The 18,214-nt window shown below is 43.6% G+C and overlaps 1 long non-coding RNA gene and 1 gene segment (V, D, J or C); one reads left to right on the forward strand and one right to left on the reverse strand.

Moving 5' to 3' along the window:
- Positions 1-3,779: 3,779 nt before the first annotated feature.
- LOC117069769 lies at positions 3,780-18,206 on the forward strand. 5 transcript variants are annotated; one of them, XR_004431656.1, is made up of 5 exons: positions 3,780-4,106; positions 5,396-5,627; positions 10,888-10,980; positions 12,678-12,754; positions 17,057-18,206. It is a non-coding gene; the product is annotated as an uncharacterized LOC117069769 (long non-coding RNA). The 5 variants fall into 5 exon arrangements; XR_004431655.1 differs by lacking the exon at positions 3,780-4,106 and having other exon boundaries at positions 5,085-5,627; positions 17,057-17,250; positions 17,846-18,206; XR_004431653.1 differs by lacking the exon at positions 3,780-4,106 and having other exon boundaries at positions 5,085-5,627.
- Positions 7,190-7,762, reverse strand: LOC117069754. The segment is given in 2 exon segments: positions 7,190-7,522; positions 7,607-7,762. Coding segments are annotated over 2 exon segments (378 nt in total).
- Positions 18,207-18,214: the final 8 nt, after the last annotated feature.

An 18,214-nucleotide genomic window follows, 5' to 3' on the forward strand; every position in this document is an offset into this window, starting at 1 on the left:
ACAGTTACTGTGGATATTGAATGAGCTTTGCATCCCAGGGGTAAAGCTCACTTGACCATGATGTATCACATTTTAAAGTGCTTCTGGATTCCATTTGATAGTATTTTGTTGAGGATTTTTAGGTCTATGTTCATCAAGAATATTCATCTATTTTCTTTAGTCATTATGTCTCTTCCTGATTTTGTGTGCCCAGAGCACACAGTAGAGAAAGGACGGTCTTTTCAATAATGGTGTGAAAACCGGGCATCCATATGCATAAGAAATAAAATTAGGCCTTCTCTAACTCCATATAAAAATCAACTAACAATGGACATAATACCTGAAGCCATGAACTTATAAATGACACGGAGGAAAAAAAAATTTTTCCTGCCATTCGGAACTGATTTCTTTGAATTTAATAACAAAGCACAGGAAAAACTATGTGTAATTATGTATCTGACAAGAAGTTCTACCCAAATGTATAAATAACCCATACAACTCAATAGGAAATAACAAATGACCTGATAAAAAAGGGCAAAAACCTGGATAATTTTTTCAGAAGATACATGCATGGCAAATAGAAAACGAAAAGGTTCTCAACATTCCGAATTATCAGAGGAATTCAAATAAAAAGCACAATGTGATATCACCTCACACCAGTTAATATGGCTATTATCAGAAATGTAATAGATGACACATGTTGGCAAGAATGTGGGGAAAAGGGAATATGCTGTGGTAGGATTGGTTACTCGATAAGTTGAAAATAAAGCTGTCATATAATCTGGTGATCCCACTTTTTGTTATATATTCAAAGGGAATAAAATTATTTTGCCAAAGACATGTTCGTTGCAAGATTATTAGTGATAGTGTAGATTTGTAAAATAATTTAATGACTATAAATGGATGAATGTATACAAAAATGTGTATACATAAAACTGAATTTTATTTGGCTTTGAAAAGAAGGAAATTCTGACATTTGCAACAACACAGATGGGCCTGGAGGACATGATGTTAAGTGGAATAAGCCAGATGCAGAAAGACAAACACTGCATGATCTCATTTACGTGTGGGATCTAAAATATTCAAGTTCTTGAAAGCAGAGAGCAAAATAGTGGGTCCCAGACCTGGGAGGAGAGGGAAATCGGGTGATGTTGGTCAAAGGGTACACAGTTTCAGTTGTGCAGGGTGAATGAGTTCTGGAGATCTAACATACAGCAATGTTCCTGTATTTAATACTGTGCTGTAAAATAATTTTTGCTAAAAGCGTAGATCTTAGGTATTCTCATCAGACACATACACTCACACCCATAGTACATTTTAAAAAAGTAAAGCAGTACCTCTGTGACATGATGGATATACAAATTACCTTGAGTATGATGAGCATTTTACAATTATATTGGATATGGTTTGGATCTGTGTCCTGTCCCAAATCTCACGTTGTATTATAATTCTCCATTGTGAAGGTGAGATCTGGTGGGTGATTACTGGGTCACGGTGTGGGTCTTTCATGAATGGTTTAGAATCAACTCCTGGTACTGTTCTCACAACAGTGCATGAGTTCTCACAAGATCTGGTTTTCTAACAGTGTGTAGACACCCCCTATCACTTCCTGTGGCTTCTGCTCTGGCCATGTGATGTGCCTACTACCCTTTGTCTTCTGCCATGATTCTAACTTTCCTGAGTCTCCCCAAAAGGAGAAGCCACTGCATCTCCTGTACAGCCTGTAGAACTGTGAGCCAATTAAACATTTTTGTTTTTTCAAATTACTCAGTCTCGGGCATTTCTTCATAGCAACATGAGAATGGGCTAATATAATATCAAAACATCAAGCGGTGTACCCCAAACATATACATTATTAAAATATTTCAATTACACCTCAATACAACTGAAAAAAAATAAACTTACTCTGAGAATAAAGAAACATATACTTCACATTTTCTCAATAAAAATGAAAAGAACGTAGTAAAACTTACACTAAGATATATGTAACAGCTCTGCTTATAATATTCATAAACTGGAAACAAATATCAATCAAAATATTGTCATTTATTTACTTAACGGGCTGACTCAGATGAAAAATCTCTCTCCTCTCTCTCTCTCCATATGTACATGAACATTTTGAGTTTTCATATCAGAGTCAGTCCATTAATTGAATAAGCGTCAATATGTTGATGTAATTTTATACATTAAATATCACGAATTAACCTCAAAGATAGCAAAGAAGTTCCTTACCAATAAAATGTCTATAATGTTTGATTCCATTAATATAAAGTTCAAAGCAGGGAACAATAGATCTATAGAGTCAGAAATTGAAACATTTCCCCATGCAGGAGTTGACCGCAGGCACAGAGAAAGACGTGTGTTGTGGGGATGGACTTCCTCTTCAGGCTGCCTTAGGTGCTGGGGACAAGGGTATTCACATTTGCCAGAAACTCTCTTGCGACATATTTCAGATCTATGCATTTTTTCTTATGTATAAAATTTATCTCATAAAAACAACAGAAAAAGTAGAATATTTTGAAATTCAGCAAACAATAAAATTAATATTAAAACCTCTCCAAAATATGAACATTGTTATGTGAATTAATAAAATGCATTTGAGTATACCTACTAAAATTAAATCCCAGAAATCAAAAAGATAACGGTAACATCTGAAACTTAATAATTTATAAGCATACATTTCAAAGGGAAGGAAAAAATAGTCAAAACATGAGGAACATGTATTTTTTCAATCAAATGACACTAAATTATATATACAATATTGTAACCTGTGTCATTAGTCTAAATTACTAATATTTTGTGTTCTATTACAACAGAACAACTTTTTAAAAAGATATTTGAGATCACATGAACTAAACTGAATGTATTTTCAATATTGGCCCAATTATTACACCTCTAATAATACCCTGGTTTTGAGTGGGGCCTTGAAAAAAAATAATTATTTTAAGGTAGGTGATCTGCCTGCCTCAATCTCCCAACGCACTAGGATTACAGGCATGAGCTGCACAAATATTTATTAAGCACCTACTTTGTGCCAGGCATGTGCTAGACACCCTCATGTGTGCTGTTCCTACACCACAATCATCTGCTCAGAAATTAAAACCGAAAAAGGAACATTGTCGCAACCACACAAACTGGGGGGCAGGGGGCAGGATCGGGGATGGAGGCAATTCCCAGGCCAGAAAATGAAGCCACCAGAAACCTGTTTTCCATTTCTCAGTAAGTCTCCACTAAAGAGTTGTTTTAAAGCCTCTCGATGTTGACGGAGAGGAATGTTGTTCTCTCTGCTCCCTCCGGGGTTGGCACCTGGTGGACATTCAAATACTCTGAATGCTATTCGATAAAAGGACCCCGGTGGCCTGGTGAAAAGAATATCAGTATTTGGATTAGAAAAATTTTTTTGTTCAGTTCATATGGTTGCAACAGCCCTTATGAAAGATATAAACATCCCTGACCTGACTGCGTAAATGTTGAAGGTAGACCTGGTTCTGGATTCCCGAGTCAGAATCTTCCAGTTGTCCGCACCCTCACAAGACCAGAGAAGCGAGAGGAGATGTCTGTTCTGGAAAGGAGTGAGTGGACGGCACAACTGGTTTGGAGACACGACAAACTGCATCTGCATTTACAGAAGCAGCGCACACAGGGAACGTCCTAGCGCCATCTGGTCTCCCACACACGCTTGGGACTCACAGGCGGGGCCCGGGCCTGGGCCATCCCTGGTTGTCAGTGCCCAGCTTGGAAGGCCTGGGCGGAAGTCACGCAAGTCGTGGGCCTTCCGGTCCAGCACCTCCAGGAAGCTCTTCCCCTCCACCTCCAGGTGGCGCTGTCGGGATTGGCTCTCCTCAGCCTCTGTCGTCAGGGAACGCGCTTTGTCTTCCAGGTTTTGATCCTCTCTCTGCCGCCTCCATCTTCTCAGAGACACAGTCGCGCTCTGACCTGAGCTGAGGTGTGAGTTCACTTTGTGTTCGGAGATCTTCCAGCTCTGCCTCCTTTTCTCGGAGCTGGGCCTCCAGCTCCTCCATCCTCCTCCTCAGCTGCGTGTTCTTCTCCTTCTCTCTGTGGATGTCACGGCCTCTTCCTCTGCTCAGCGCTGGCCGCCGACTCCTGCAGCGCCTTATATTTACAAGGTAAGAAGTAATGTTATGATTTGTGAATACAATATGGAATAACTAAGGTTATTAAGAAATGATTAAGATAATTATCATTCGTCACCTGAAATTATTTATTGTGACAACCACATTTGAAATGACCATTCGTTAACAGTAGTTAAATGAACAAATATAAATCAATTGATGTAAACAATTAAAAATAAACAAAATCAATAATGGAATACTCTAATATTTTACATTTAAGCTCATCATTAAGTTTGATTCTTTAGGACATATTTTTAGAATTATTTTATTGTAATGTTTATTATTAATTCCTACACATTATGCGTAGGTCTGTGCATTTATATATTTTTCTTTGTTTTTATTTACTTATTTTTATTTTTTGAGATGGAATCTTGCTCTGTCGCTCAGGCTGGAGTGCAGTGGCACCATCTTAGGTCACTGCAATCTATGCATTCCGGGTTCAAGTGATTCTCCTGCTTCAATTAAACTGTTGATTTAAAATCTACCATCTTGCTGTTTTTTGTTTGGTTTTGTTTTGTTTTTCAAGACGGAGTCTTGCTGTGTCACCAGGCTGGAGTGCAGTGGCACAATCTCGGCTCACTACAAACTCCGCCTGCCTACCAAGTAGCTGGGATTAAAGGCATGTGTCAACACACGGCTAATTTTTGTATTTTTAGTAGAGACAGAGTTTCACTGTGTTGCTCAGGCTGGTCTCGAACTCCTGGCCTCATGTGATCCGCCCATCTAGGCCTTCCAAGGTGCTGAAATTACATGCCTGAGCCACTGTACATCTTTCTATGGTTATAAATTTGTGTCCCTATAACTTTGTAGCTGCTGATGTCAACAAATGTTAATAAAACTCTGGAAGAATCGGTGCAAAAAATTAGAAATGGTTATTTCATGAAGGTGTATACTTAAATATATATATTTTGTTTTAAAAATTACTAAAATTTAATTACTGAAATTACTAAATTTAAATACTAACCATGAGTTACCCCTGCTCATCCCTCCCTGTTGCTCCCCATGTTTTGCTTCTTTGCTCATAGCCTTATCCTTTTCTAGATTTTTTTTCCTGGAGCCCCCCCTAGTAGCCTCGAGTGACAACATCACTCAAGTCCACAACATCTTATAAACTGTGATTAATTTCCTTTTGATTACCTATGAACACTTCATAAGAAAATAGATGATCTGGAAAAACATTGCTTTCCTGTTATACATAGAGCCCTGCTGTGTTCTCAACATGCCTGAGGACACACACACACACACACACATTGATTCCCACATCCCCTTTCAATTTCCAACAGGAAAAATCACAACTGTGTTGGAAGAATTGTTTGTATGGGGCATGGCAGCCACAATGAGTCATCACCCCTCTCTGAGGATACAGGATCTCCGTGTTCAAAGAGGAGAGAGACTCCAGGTGTGCAGAAGCCCAGTATTTCAGGACCTGGGAACGGAATCACAGGAGACCAAGTACAGCAGGACTGGTCAAGAGGACTGAAGCACTGATAGGAGACTTTGGGTGAGGAGAACAAGGTAAGGCCTGATCTTATGTCTTCTGTCTTCTGCCCTTCATTCTGTTGATATGATGTGTCACATTGATTCATTTGCATAGGTTGAAACATCCTTGCATCCCTGGGATAAACTGCACTTGGTCATGTTGAATGCTTCTTTTTCTGTTGTTGTTACGATATTGAATTTGATTTGCTAAGATTTCCTTGAGGAGTTTGTGTCCACATTTAGCAATGATATTGACCTGTAGTTTTCTTATTTTTAGGTGTATCTTTGTCTGGCTTCTGTATAAGGGTAACACTGGCCTCGTGCAGGAGGTTTGGAAGAATTCCTCCCCTCTTTATCTAGTTTTGGAATATTTTGAGTGGGATTAGGTATTATCTCTTCTTTAAATGTTTGTCATAATTGAGCGATGACATCATCAAGCCCTGAGTTTTTTATTTGCTGGGAGACCTTTTATTACGGCTTCACTCTCACTACTTGTTACTGATCTGTTTTCAGTTTCTTCCTGGTTCAGTCAAGGTTGTATGTGTCTCTAAATTTATCTATTTCTTCCAGATATTTTGATTTATTGGCATTAATTGTTCCTAGTAGCTTCTAATGATCCTTTGATTTTCTGCACTATTGGTTGTAATATATCCATTTTTTCTCTCTGATTTTATTTACTTTGGTCTTCTTTCTTTTTTTTCTTAGTCTGGTTAAAGGTTTGTAGATGTCTTTTATCTTTTTAAAAAACAACTTTTCATTTAATCCTCTTTTCTATTGTTTTCTTTATTTCAATTTTATGTATTAACATTTTGATCTTTACTTTTTTACTTTACTATGTTTGGGTTTGATTTGATCTTGCTTCTCTGTTTTTTAAGAGACATTCCTGGGATATTTATTTTACGGGTGTCTACATTTTCAACATAAGTGCTTATAACTATAAACTTTCCTCTTAGTACTACTTTCACTGTATTTCATAGGTTTTTATATGCTTTGTTTTCTTTCAATAAATTTTAAAAAATTTTAATGTCTTTATTAACCCATGTTTGAGCATATTCTTCAATTTGGGAGCAAATTGTTTAATTAGGGAGCATGTTGTTTAATTTCCATGTGACTGCATAGTTTTCAAAATTCCTCTTATTTTAGTTTTCTTCCATTTTGATCAGAGAAGGTACTTGATATCTTTTCAATTAAAAAATGACTAATTTTCTGGTCTAGTGTATGGTCTATCCTTGAGACTGATCCATATGCTTAGGAAAAGACTGTGTACTCTACAGCCATTGGATGAAGTGTTCTGTCAATATCCATTAAGTCCATTTGGTCTGTCATGTAGATTTAGTCCAAGATTTCACTGTTTATTTTTTGTCTGAAAGATCTGTCCATTGCTGAGGGTGGGGTGTTAAAGTCTCCAGCTATTACTGTATTGGGTCTATCTCTCTGTTTAACTCTAATAATATTTGCTTGATATATCTGGGTGCTCCAGTGTTGGGTGCATATATATGTATGTTTATAACCCTACATCAACAAAGGGTGCAGTCACGTTGTCCCTGTCACTGTCTCAGATCAGCACAGCTGCCTCCTCCCTCAGGGTTTCTGACACTCTCAGGATGTGGGTTTCCACACTGTGTTTCTCGCACAGTAATACACGGCAGTGTCCTCAGCCTTTAGGCTGCTGATCTGCAGATATGCCGTGCTGATAGAGGTGTCCATGGAGAAGGCAAATCGTTCTTTGAAGCCCTGGGCATACGTTGGGTTCCCAGTGTTGGTGTTGATCCATCCGATCCACTCAAGCCGTTGTCCATGGGCCTGTCGCACCCAATTCATAGCATAGCTAGTGAAGGTGTATCCAGAAGCCTTACAGGAGACCTTCACTGAGGCCCCCGGCTGCTTCACCTCAGCCCCAGACTGCACCAGCTGCACCTGGGAGTGGGCACCTGTGGAGAGGAGATGCGAGTGTGTGAAGCCTCAGTTGACTGGCCTGGTTTCTCCCTCAGCCCGGGGACTGGGGAGTCCCTTACCTGTTGCTGCTGCCACCAAGAAGAGGATCCTCCAGGTCCAGTCCATGGCGAGGAGCTGTGATCTAGGGTCTTCTGTGGAGGGGTGTGGTTGTTGGGTGATGCTCTCAGGGCACAAAGATAGCTATATTTGCCTCAGTTATTTGCCTATTCATGAGTGATCCTATTTCATACCTGATAATGCATGAGAAAGAGCAGAGAGGTAACACACGGAGGTTGCCAAGGGTTCAAGCTGTAATCCCCTTAGAGGCCATGTGAGCCCTGCCATATCCCTAAACTCTATGTTGACAGAGCTTCTCCCACTGGAGAACAATTTTCCCTGGAACAGGACCGCACTGGGAACCCACACTTGCATGGCTCCAGGCGGTATAAGCATTTCTAGGCTTTCATAGATGAGTGTGTTAACCGGGGATGAATGTGTTTCTCCAAAAGTTGCACTTATTTATATAAAAGAAACGTCTCCTTAACCTCCAGCTGCACACTACTGAGATATCCAGAATGGTCAGAAATCTCCAGTGTAAAAATGGTTTTCATTACAACATCGAATTTGATAAATGCTTGCAAGTGAATGGGATATTTACAGAAGGTTCAGCAGTCTTTGTCAAATACTTATTTTAGATTTTTAAAATAAGGACGCAGATCTTGAGAGAAATCCCTCCCCAGCCTCCTGTGCACCTGCTCTGGGGCTGGAGCCTGTACTGGGTGAGCTTTGAGCATCCCCTGCAGCCCAGCCCTTGCACTGCAGAGAGGCTCCTGTCTGAACTAGAGCTTTTTCCCCCCTGTATGAAGAGGGTGTGCTCTGGCTCAGCATGCTCCTTTAGTGACACGTGACACCATGTGCGGCAGACACCATCTTTTACAATAGTAAATTGGCAGTAGGAAAGTCAGTGAGCTCTGCAGAAAGGCCCCAAGCGAGGATTCTATGAAACTTCTGTGAAGCCACCAGGGAGCCCCTTCTCTGGAGTCACTGAATCAGTCCACACTCACAGTGAGTCCAGGAGCTCCCAGGGGCTTTGGGAGAATACCTCATCTCTTTTCAGTTCATTTGGATGAACACCTCATCACATAATTTCTAAACCTACAAAATCCTGGGCTACACACACACACACACACGCACACACGCACGCACACACATACACACACACACACACACACACAGAGTGACTAGAGTCCCCACAGTAATGGGAGGGAAACCTGACTTTCTCCCTGTGTCTAGCACATTGGTTGTGTGCCCACAGTGCCCCTAGGCCTGGGGATTTGCCCTTGTCAAGCAGAGCAACAGCAAACAGCTTACACCTGGAGATGGGGCCCAGCACACACTGTGGCGTCCCTGTTCTCCAGGACCTGGGATCCTGCAAATGCTTCTGAGAAGCATCCAGGCTTCTTCTGGGAGGGCCAGACACAGCCCAGCCCCACCAAGTCGGGGCAGCCCACACTGAGCCGCCGACCTGTGGGGAGAGTCACAGCAGACCCACAGCCCAGCCAGCCCCACTCCCAGAGGCACATCAAGGAAGGGGGCAGAACCCTGGGGACTGTTGATGGGGACCTTCTCAGGAGCAGATACAGGCACTGATCAGGAACAGGGGACCTGGGAAGGTGAGTAGCTGCTCAGGGTTTCTGAGGACCAGGGTCAGTGATGGGACCTGCCTGTCCCTTCTCATATGGGGTGTCTCTCCTGGAGATGCTGTCCTGTCTTATTTGTGCAGGTCCACTCTGTGGGGTTTGCCTTTATAAATCTCAAATCTCAGGAGCAGGAGAGCTGTGCTTCAAAAGCCCCCATAGAGAAGATACATTCTCATCCTGGTGTGACTGAAACAGCTCCATCCTGGGCGTGGGGAGGGCTCATGTGTCCCCCCACTGGGATGAGCCCCGGCAGCTGCACGTGAGCTGAGGAGGACTCAAGGCTGCTTCCAGCACTTCCCCCAAGAATGAAATTTCTGTGATTCCCCCATATCCAGGTTGGCCCCGTGACTTGCTTCTTTCAAATTTGTTGGCCTGGAAAGTGCAGGCACCGGCTGTCACTGTCACCACTGTGGTGACACTATACACACCACCAGGACAGGAGCCTGGGGATGGGGCTGAGCACAGACACTAGCTAGGTGAACCCACTGAAAATTTGGGGACCTGCTGGGGTTCACACTCCTGGAAGCACAGATCCCAGAGGGTTTGGTGGAAGAGGAAGTCACTGTCAGTGGCTCAGGAGCTGCTGCTCTGCAGGTCGCCTCACTGGCAGGTAGCAGTGGGCAGGCTTCCACATGCCCCTCCTCGCCAGGAAGGAGACTGGCTTTGTTCATCCTGGTTTCCCCAGCCGTCTGGCCATCCTCTTCCTGACCTCCTGCCCACGGCCCTCAGGCCTGTGAAACATGGGCAAAGGCGCTTTCTACTCCAACCACTGATTCCCCAAGCCAGCTCCCTCTAGAAAATCCATGATGTCTTCCCGGTTCTGTGTCCGTGGCTGAACCAAAATGGACACATATGGATATACCAAAGTGTCCAAGTGGAGGAGATGAGCCTTGGCAAATATAACTCGGGAAAGAGTAATAAATTAGCTTGTGTGTAATGAGAGGGTGTGGAGTACGTCTAGAGGATGCAGGAGCCAGGGGCTTCAAACTATTTTAGTCACCTCGGTGGATCACCTGAGGTCAGGAGTTCAAGACCAGCCTGGGCAACATGGTGAAAGCATGTCTCTACTAAAAATAGGGGAAAAAATTAGCTGGGCGCTGTTGCACATGCCTGTAATCCAAGCTATTTGGGAGGCTGAGGCAGGAGAATCACTTGAGCCTGGGAGGCAGAGGTTGCAGTGAGCTGAGATTGTGCAACTGCACTCCAGCCTGGGTGACAAAGTGAGATTCCATCTCAAACAACAACAACAACAACAAAAAGACGGCAGGGATACATCTGAGCAATGTGTCCTTAGGCAATATTGTCAGTGTGCAACGATCATGGAGCATGCTTACACAAACCCACATGAAATACCCTGCTACGCCCAGGCTGTGTGGGAAAGCATAGTGCTCCTAGATAACACATCTGTATGGCATGTTACTGTACTGAACACTGTGGGCAGCTGAATCACCATGGTAGGTATTTATACACATGAACATATCTATACATGGAATAAATGCAGGGAAAATACAGTATTATCATCTAATGAGAACTTTGTCATGTGGAGTCTGTTGTTCACTGAAATTTCATGATGTGCACGATTCTATTCAAGTTGCTGAAAATAAAAACAAAGCCAAAACACTGCCAACTAAAAATGTTACATGGATTAAACTTTTCTTCAGTAATGCAGGATGTTTGAGAAGTTTCCCTCAAAGCAAAAAGTGGAGAAGTTCATCACCAGTAGACCTGCCTTAGAGGAACGCCAAGTGTCGCTGGTAGGTTCCCGGAGTAATGAAGTCGCTGCATGTGCTCCACTCTGGCATCTGTCTTTTGATAGATTTGTGTAGATTTATTTTCATTTATCCTATGTTATTTCCTTCTATAAAGTCCTTCACCCTTCCCTTCATAATTCTGTCTACTAAAGCAACTCGTATTTAGCTGAACATGCTGGGGTCATTGGAATAAATTTCTTTCTTTCCTCCACCAAATCTAATGAGCTGTCTCCAGGGGTGTCCATCTCTGGTTTTATTTTCTTCCATTCCCATGGGATAATTTCCTTGTTCCTACATAAGTTCAACCCTCATTTTCATGTACATGGACCATCCAATCTTGACGCACCCAGGAACAGCTTCAGGAAATGTAAGCTGACAGCTGCCCCATCAGCCTCCACCTGCAGTTATCATTCCTTCAGCTTTCACACACGCTGGAGGATTTTCCACCCAGAAGGGCCTCTCACACCCACTCCCAGTACAGTTCTGGGACCCTGTATACCTCCCAGATACAGGTACTTATTCTTCCCCTTTGTTGTTAATTTTGTTTCATTTATTTAAGATTCACTTGGACATCATCAATGATGGGAGGGACCAGCCTGTCCATCCCATTTTCTGTCCACTGTCAGACAAGGCCACCTGTGAGGCTGATCACCCTAGTGTGCTGCACTGAGGGGCCATCTGAACATACACTAACACCAGGTGTGTGAGTTATTAGAGAAGACCCGGGGTCAGCAGGTGTCTGTGCCCCACAGGACACAGGTCTGTCCTGCAGTAGAGCCTGCATGACCTGGAATCCTACGTGTGCATGACCCATGGTCTCAGAAGATCAGCTGAGGCCAGATTGAGGCAATTCCTGTGTAACCTGTCCTGGGCACCCACAGAGGAAAGATGCATGACAAGGGTGTAAGGGAATGATGTGGTTAGGGGAATTGGTGCTCCATCTTTATTGAGGCTCTACTCTGCACCTGGACCTTGTGGAATACTAAGAAGAAGAGAACAAGAGTCCAGCCCCAAATAGCTCCTGGTTTAGGTTCAGCTTTAGTGGAATTTTAGAGAGTAGAATACACAAGGGTGATGCTGGAGTGGTTTTCTGTGGGATACTTGGGGGTAACAGAAGGTGGGCAGAGATCAGGACTCCATCTGGCTGTTCTCATTATCTACATGGATTCTCATAGTGGAAAGTGAGAGACATGACCTAGAACACAGGCCCCAGGGCTGACCTCAGAGACGCCTGCTAAGTAAATGACTCAGCAGACATGTGGTGGGGTTTTCATCTTGGATTTATTTTACTTTATAAAAATAATTTGAGAGATGTGTCCAGCCTCGGTGGACTGCTTGTCCCTCCAGGAGATGGAGCTAACACAATTGTATCTATGAATCTGCTTGACTTTCCATCAAAAGATAGCAAAGACTAGGTTGTTTCAAATAACAAATATTAATTTTCTTATTGTTCTGGAGCCTTGATGTCCAAGATCTGGGTGCAGAAAGGGTTAGTTTTTTGAGAGGCCTCTTCCAGGCTTGCAAACGGCCACCTTCTTATGCAATGCGTCCTCACATGGCCTCTTCTCTGTGTGCATGTGGAGAGAGAGGGTTCTGTCTTCCACTTCTCATAAGGACAAGAGTCCTACTGGATTACGGTCCCACATTTATGACCTCAGTTAACTTATTTTCCCTCTTAAAGTCCCTCTCTCCAAATACAGAGCCACTGGGATTGGGGTTTCAGCGTATGAATTTAAGAGCAGGACACGATGAAGTCGATGACGCCAATCAAGGGATGGTGAGTAGCCTTGGACTATTTTGCTTGTCAAGAAGGTAAAATTGGCCGGGCGCGGTGGCTCAAGCCTGTAATCCCAGCACTTTGGGAGGCCGAGACGGGCGGATCACGAGGTCAGGAGATCGAGACCATCCTGGCTAACATGGTGAAACCCCGTCTCTACTAAAAATACAAAAAACTAGCCGGGCGAGGTGGCGGGTGCCTGTAGTCCCAGCTACTCGGGAGGCTGAGGCAGGAGAATGGCGTGAACCCGGGAGGCGGAGCTTGCAGTGAGCCGAGATTGCGCCACTGCACTCCAGTCTGGGCGACAGAGCGAGACTCTGCCTCAAAAAAAAAAAAAAAAAAAAAGAAGGTAAAATGGATCTTATGGGAATTTGTTGAAAAAACAGGTGCCAGTGACTGTTAAAACCTCAATGATAAAAAAATTTCTCCTTCCTTTCTTGCCAGCAGTGAGGATGTGAGGAAGTAGAACCACAGATATCAAAGAAAGAGGAGCCCTGGGGACAGCTGAGGTGCTGGTGAGGAGGGAGAGCACTGAGCAGATGAGGAAGCCCCGCCCTCCCTGCACCTGCTCCTGACCCGGCCTCCTGCTCTGTGGTCCCCGCGCGCCCCCTGCTGGTCCTGAGCGGCACCTGCGCCCGCCCCCTCCGCCTCCCTGCAGGGAGGTTTGTGTCTGGGCTCACACTCGCCTCCCCTCACTGTGTCTCTCGCACAGTAATACACGGCCGTGTCTCCGGCGGTCACAGAGCTCAGCTTCAGGGAGAACTGGTTCTTGGACGTGTCTACTGACAGGGTGACTCAACTCTTCAGGGACAGGTTGTAGTTGGTGCTCCCATAGTTGTACCCATCTAAAAGCAAAGGGGAAGAGACAGACCCAACACCCAGAAGCAGGCAAGCTCCTCACCAGCTGGTGTCTGGGTCTTTTGTTTGAACAGATGCAAAAGGACCTGCCCTCACTTTCAGGGAAATGATGAACTTGGTATGAAATTGAGATCAATTTTCATTTACAGAGAAGAAAATATTATATTACAGATATATATGTGTGTGTGTGTGTGTGTTTGTGTGTATGTGTGTGTGTTTGTGTGTATGTGTGTGTGTGTGTGTGTATGTGTGTGTGGGTTTCTAGGATGTGTTCATACACAGAAGGGAAGCAATTATATCTGCTGGAAATAAAACCGAAAAGCTTCTGAATTTCTAGGTATTGTTAACCGCACATGTGTCAGGTCACTAGATCATGTTATAATGATGGTGTTAAAACCTCCCAGCATTGTCATGGAGAGAAAATGCAAAGAAATAAAGATTCAAGTGAAATGCCTTTGAAAATCATCCATGATGAATAGGTCAAGAGAAATCAACCACCATGGAAAGAGTGGCAGTTTATGTATGTATGTATGTATGTATGTATCTATCTATCTATCTATCTATCTATCTATCTGTCTGTCTGTCATCTATCTACTTATCTGCAGTAGTGGATCATTATACAAAGCAAGCAGCCTTAAAATTGTTTATAATACTATCTTAAAATGGAAGGAATTACAATTACTCATATAACACAGAATCAATACTGTCTATAACTTTCTGGAAACGTTGAAGAAAATTGTAACCCTTAAATTAAAATTTTCAAAACTTTAAGAAAATCTCAGCTGGGTGTGGTGGCTCACACCTGTAATAGCAGCACTTTGGGAGGCCAAGGCGGGAAGATCACTTGAGGTCAGGAGTGTGAGACAATCCTGGCCAACATGGCAAAACCCCGTCTCTACTAAAAATACAAAAAATGAGCTGGGTGTGGTGGCACACGCCTGTAATATCAGCTTCTCGGGAGGCTGAGGCAGCAATCACTTGAATCAGGGAGATGGAGGTCAAAGTGAGTTGAGATTGCACCACCACACTCCAGCCTGGGCAACAGAGTGAGACTCTGTCTCAAACAACAACAACAACAAAAAAAAAAAAAAAAATTAAGAAAATCTTGGACTTCCTTGGCCAAAGGTTCTCCCCCAGTGTTATTGCATTATAGACAACTCCTCCAGAAAATGTCTGTTATTACCCTATTATCTGGTAGCTGAAACATACCTTTAGAGACTTTACACTTCGTGCTCACCGCTGTTTTATTCCATGTTTGCATGTGTTACAAAACATTGAAAGTGATTTCTGTATCATACCAACTCCGTTCACCAACAGATGACAGCTGCTTTGGTGCTACATCTTTTCAACAGTCTCTCCTGTGTCTATTGCAAATAAAGTCAGGAGAAAGTACTGCTCCTGAACCTCATTGCAAGGACTCTCGCCAGGTACTTTTAGCCAAAACAAAGGAGTGACTTTTGGAATGTCAATACTTAGGGTCATATTTATAAACTTTAAAAGTAAAATTGTAGTCACCCCACGAGATTGGATGGTCCCCCTCTTGGCCGAGGGGGCACCAAAAACACCTAAAAATTGAGTTCCCAGCTGGGCAGAACAAGAGATCAGACACACCACGTTATACCCGCTCCCCTTTGCGGTTCAGAGACAACACGGACCAACACTAACGTTAAAATGGGGATCGTAAGACTGACGGAACACACTCGCTGGGGCAATAAGATGCCAAGTTGTAAACAAGATCTAAGGCCGTGCCAGGCGGGGGTTACATCCCTCACCCCAACTCTTAAAGAATAAACTGTGCTCTAACTGCCAGTTATGCTCTAATTGACAATAGATTATTTTTTCTCTAGCAACGAAATAAGCACTGACCCTGAGACAAGTGTGATTTAACCAATTGCAGCTCATCCCCTGACTAACTGACCCCTGTTCCACAGCCATAACCCCAGCTTTGATTGGACACCAGACAGATTTCAGGAACTTTCTCCTGATCAGAGACCACTGACCACGGCCTGGTTCTGGCCATTCATGGAGGCTGCGCTCTGAGGGCCTTTGTGCCCCTGCTCCAGCTTTTGGCACACAGGGCCTAACTGTAATACATTTAAATGCTAAGTCCCCACTGCTAAGTGAACACGGGTCACATGTTACACGTATGTTTGCCCCCATATTCATGTGTCATGATCACCTTTATGAACATGCATAGCCCCTCCTGTAACCTGGTGATCATGTCTGTTTAGCCAACACGTTCAGTATAAAGTTTCTGCCCCACCGCTCCTCCTTGGGAGTGCCTATCTCTCGTCTTTACCAAAGGCTGTGCTTCCAAGCCTGTGAAATGACTGTAATCTTTTATCAAAAGTAAAGGCTTATTTTTTCAAATTTGCAGATTGTGTGATTTAGCATGTACTGCAACTGAGGAATAAGTTTATAAACCCACCCAGTTGTTAGGCTGCTCCAGGAAGGGATGCCAGGCTGAGCATCCCCATATATCCTGTAAGGCCTGAGATCTATTGAAGAAGGACCTGACCTGAGACCCCCAAGCAAACTGACGAGCTCACGAGTGAAGAGCTTCCGCCCAGGACATTGGGCCAAGATCCCTGTTCAATTTGTTCTTCTTCTTTTTCTCATGTCCTTATACCAAAAAAAAAGTATTTTCTGTAGACCTATTTTCTGTCCACCCGGAGTGAATACTTACCTCATTTTTCACTCATTTTCTTAAGTTGCTAAGTAGAATAAGTCATCAGCTCTATTTTGATGCCTCACTACTGATGACAGGATTTATCCTCTTCCTTCACCTTTGTCCCCCGCACATGGGAAATCTAGTAGAAAATCATGGAAGTGCCCTCATTGGATGCCAGTACTAGGTTCAAATTACACAAGCTCTTTCCCCTTAGAAGGAAGTCCCACCCTTCCTTCAACACCAAACCATTATAAAAACCCTGAGACAGCCTTCTTTCCTGCTCTATTGAGCCAGTTTGGACTTTCTTGAGAGGCCTGTGCTGCCCTCAGCAGATGTCTCAATAATGGAGTTGGTAAATCTTTCCATATTCATGTGGTGTGTGAGTGTGGCACCATCAGACTCGACATCCACACTAAACATTGGTGAGGGTATCTCTTCCTTTGCACGGGGTCACCTACAATTGGAGCTGTGAGCTTGGGTCCTGACCGTGACCACCACAGGCACTTTCTTCTCTTGCACTGGATGCTAACTCCCTCCGCCCCATTGTCCAGCATGCACCGTATCCTGCCTGCTGCTTGCTGGCCCTGTCAATGCTGTCATGCTGGGCTGCAGGGTTGAGTTCAACAAAGTCTATTTTATAGACTTAGCTGATTTACCTCAGAAGCATTGATAATTAATTGACATTTAAAGACAAGATTAAGTGACCACAGGAGACTGTCTTTTGCGCATGTGGGAAGGTTTTTCTCTCATTAAAACAAACATTTTCATTTCAGAGACTTTGGAGATAAGCAAAGAATCATGAGTCCAGATGAATTCCTCAAGGGAAGATGTTTTACAGAGAAGAAGCCACAGTGCTGACCGGAAACCAGACCTTAGCCTCCGTCTGCACCTGCCCCTGAGGCTGGCTCTTGTGATCAGTGTGTCCTGAGCACCCCTGCGTCTAGAATCCTGTGTCCACGTCAGTGAGGTTTGTGTCTGGACTCAAACTCACTGTTCCTCTATATTTTTTCCTCAGAATTAGAGAAACTGTAAGTCAGGGATCAGTGCATGTCAGAGAACAGCAAATAGCAGGATAAGTCCTTGACACACACACACACGACACACATATACACGCACACACACAATCACTCTTAGGTCAATCATATTCAAATTACTAAAACACACAGACAAATGGAAATACATGCCAGCAAGTGGAGGTGAGTAGAGGGCATACCTTGCAATAGAACAGACATGAATAATATCAGTGTTGCTTTGGTTATAACCATATAAGCAATAGGACAGTTGATGGTATCTATAAAGTGTTGGAAAAAGTCAACCCATTATTTTATAACCAGTCAAGGAAACAGTTCCACATCTCACATGACAGTATAAGGAGCTCGACATATCCATGCCTCCATGAAACTGGTGAGACTTATTTTGAAAAATTATCGGGTTTGGAAAGGCCCTATCAGCATACAGAAAGTGAAGGAACATTTATTCGAGATAATCTACAAAAACTCAGTAAGGTCAGCCATGCTATTGATATTTGATCAAAGATTCTCTTCCTTCCTCCTATGCCCCAGCTCAGCATGATGTAAACTCCACCGCAGATGGCTGCAGCCAAGTAGACAGGACTCCTTCTGCCCAGCTCCCACCAGAGCACACTCTTCCCCTGGGGCCAGGACATTGGCCCTCTGACTTTGCCCACAGGTCATGCTGCTGAGGCTCAGTCTTTGACAAGACTTTTTGAGAACCAGAGACTCACTTCTTCCACACAGCCCCACTCATGGATGCAGGCTCTGCCCTGGGTGCAGCACCAAGGAGGACATGGGCTGCCTGGTTCCCAGCCCTACTCCTATGGCAGAGGGTCCACCCCAGCAGGATCTGCATGCTGATAAAGTGGAAAGCTTCTCCCCATCCCTCCACTGAGCACTCAGCTCCTACTTTAAAGA

This window comes from Trachypithecus francoisi, unplaced genomic scaffold (genome assembly GCF_009764315.1).
Source record: "Trachypithecus francoisi isolate TF-2019V2 unplaced genomic scaffold, Tfra_2.0 Lachesis_group3, whole genome shotgun sequence".
NCBI lineage: Eukaryota > Metazoa > Chordata > Mammalia > Primates > Cercopithecidae > Trachypithecus > Trachypithecus francoisi.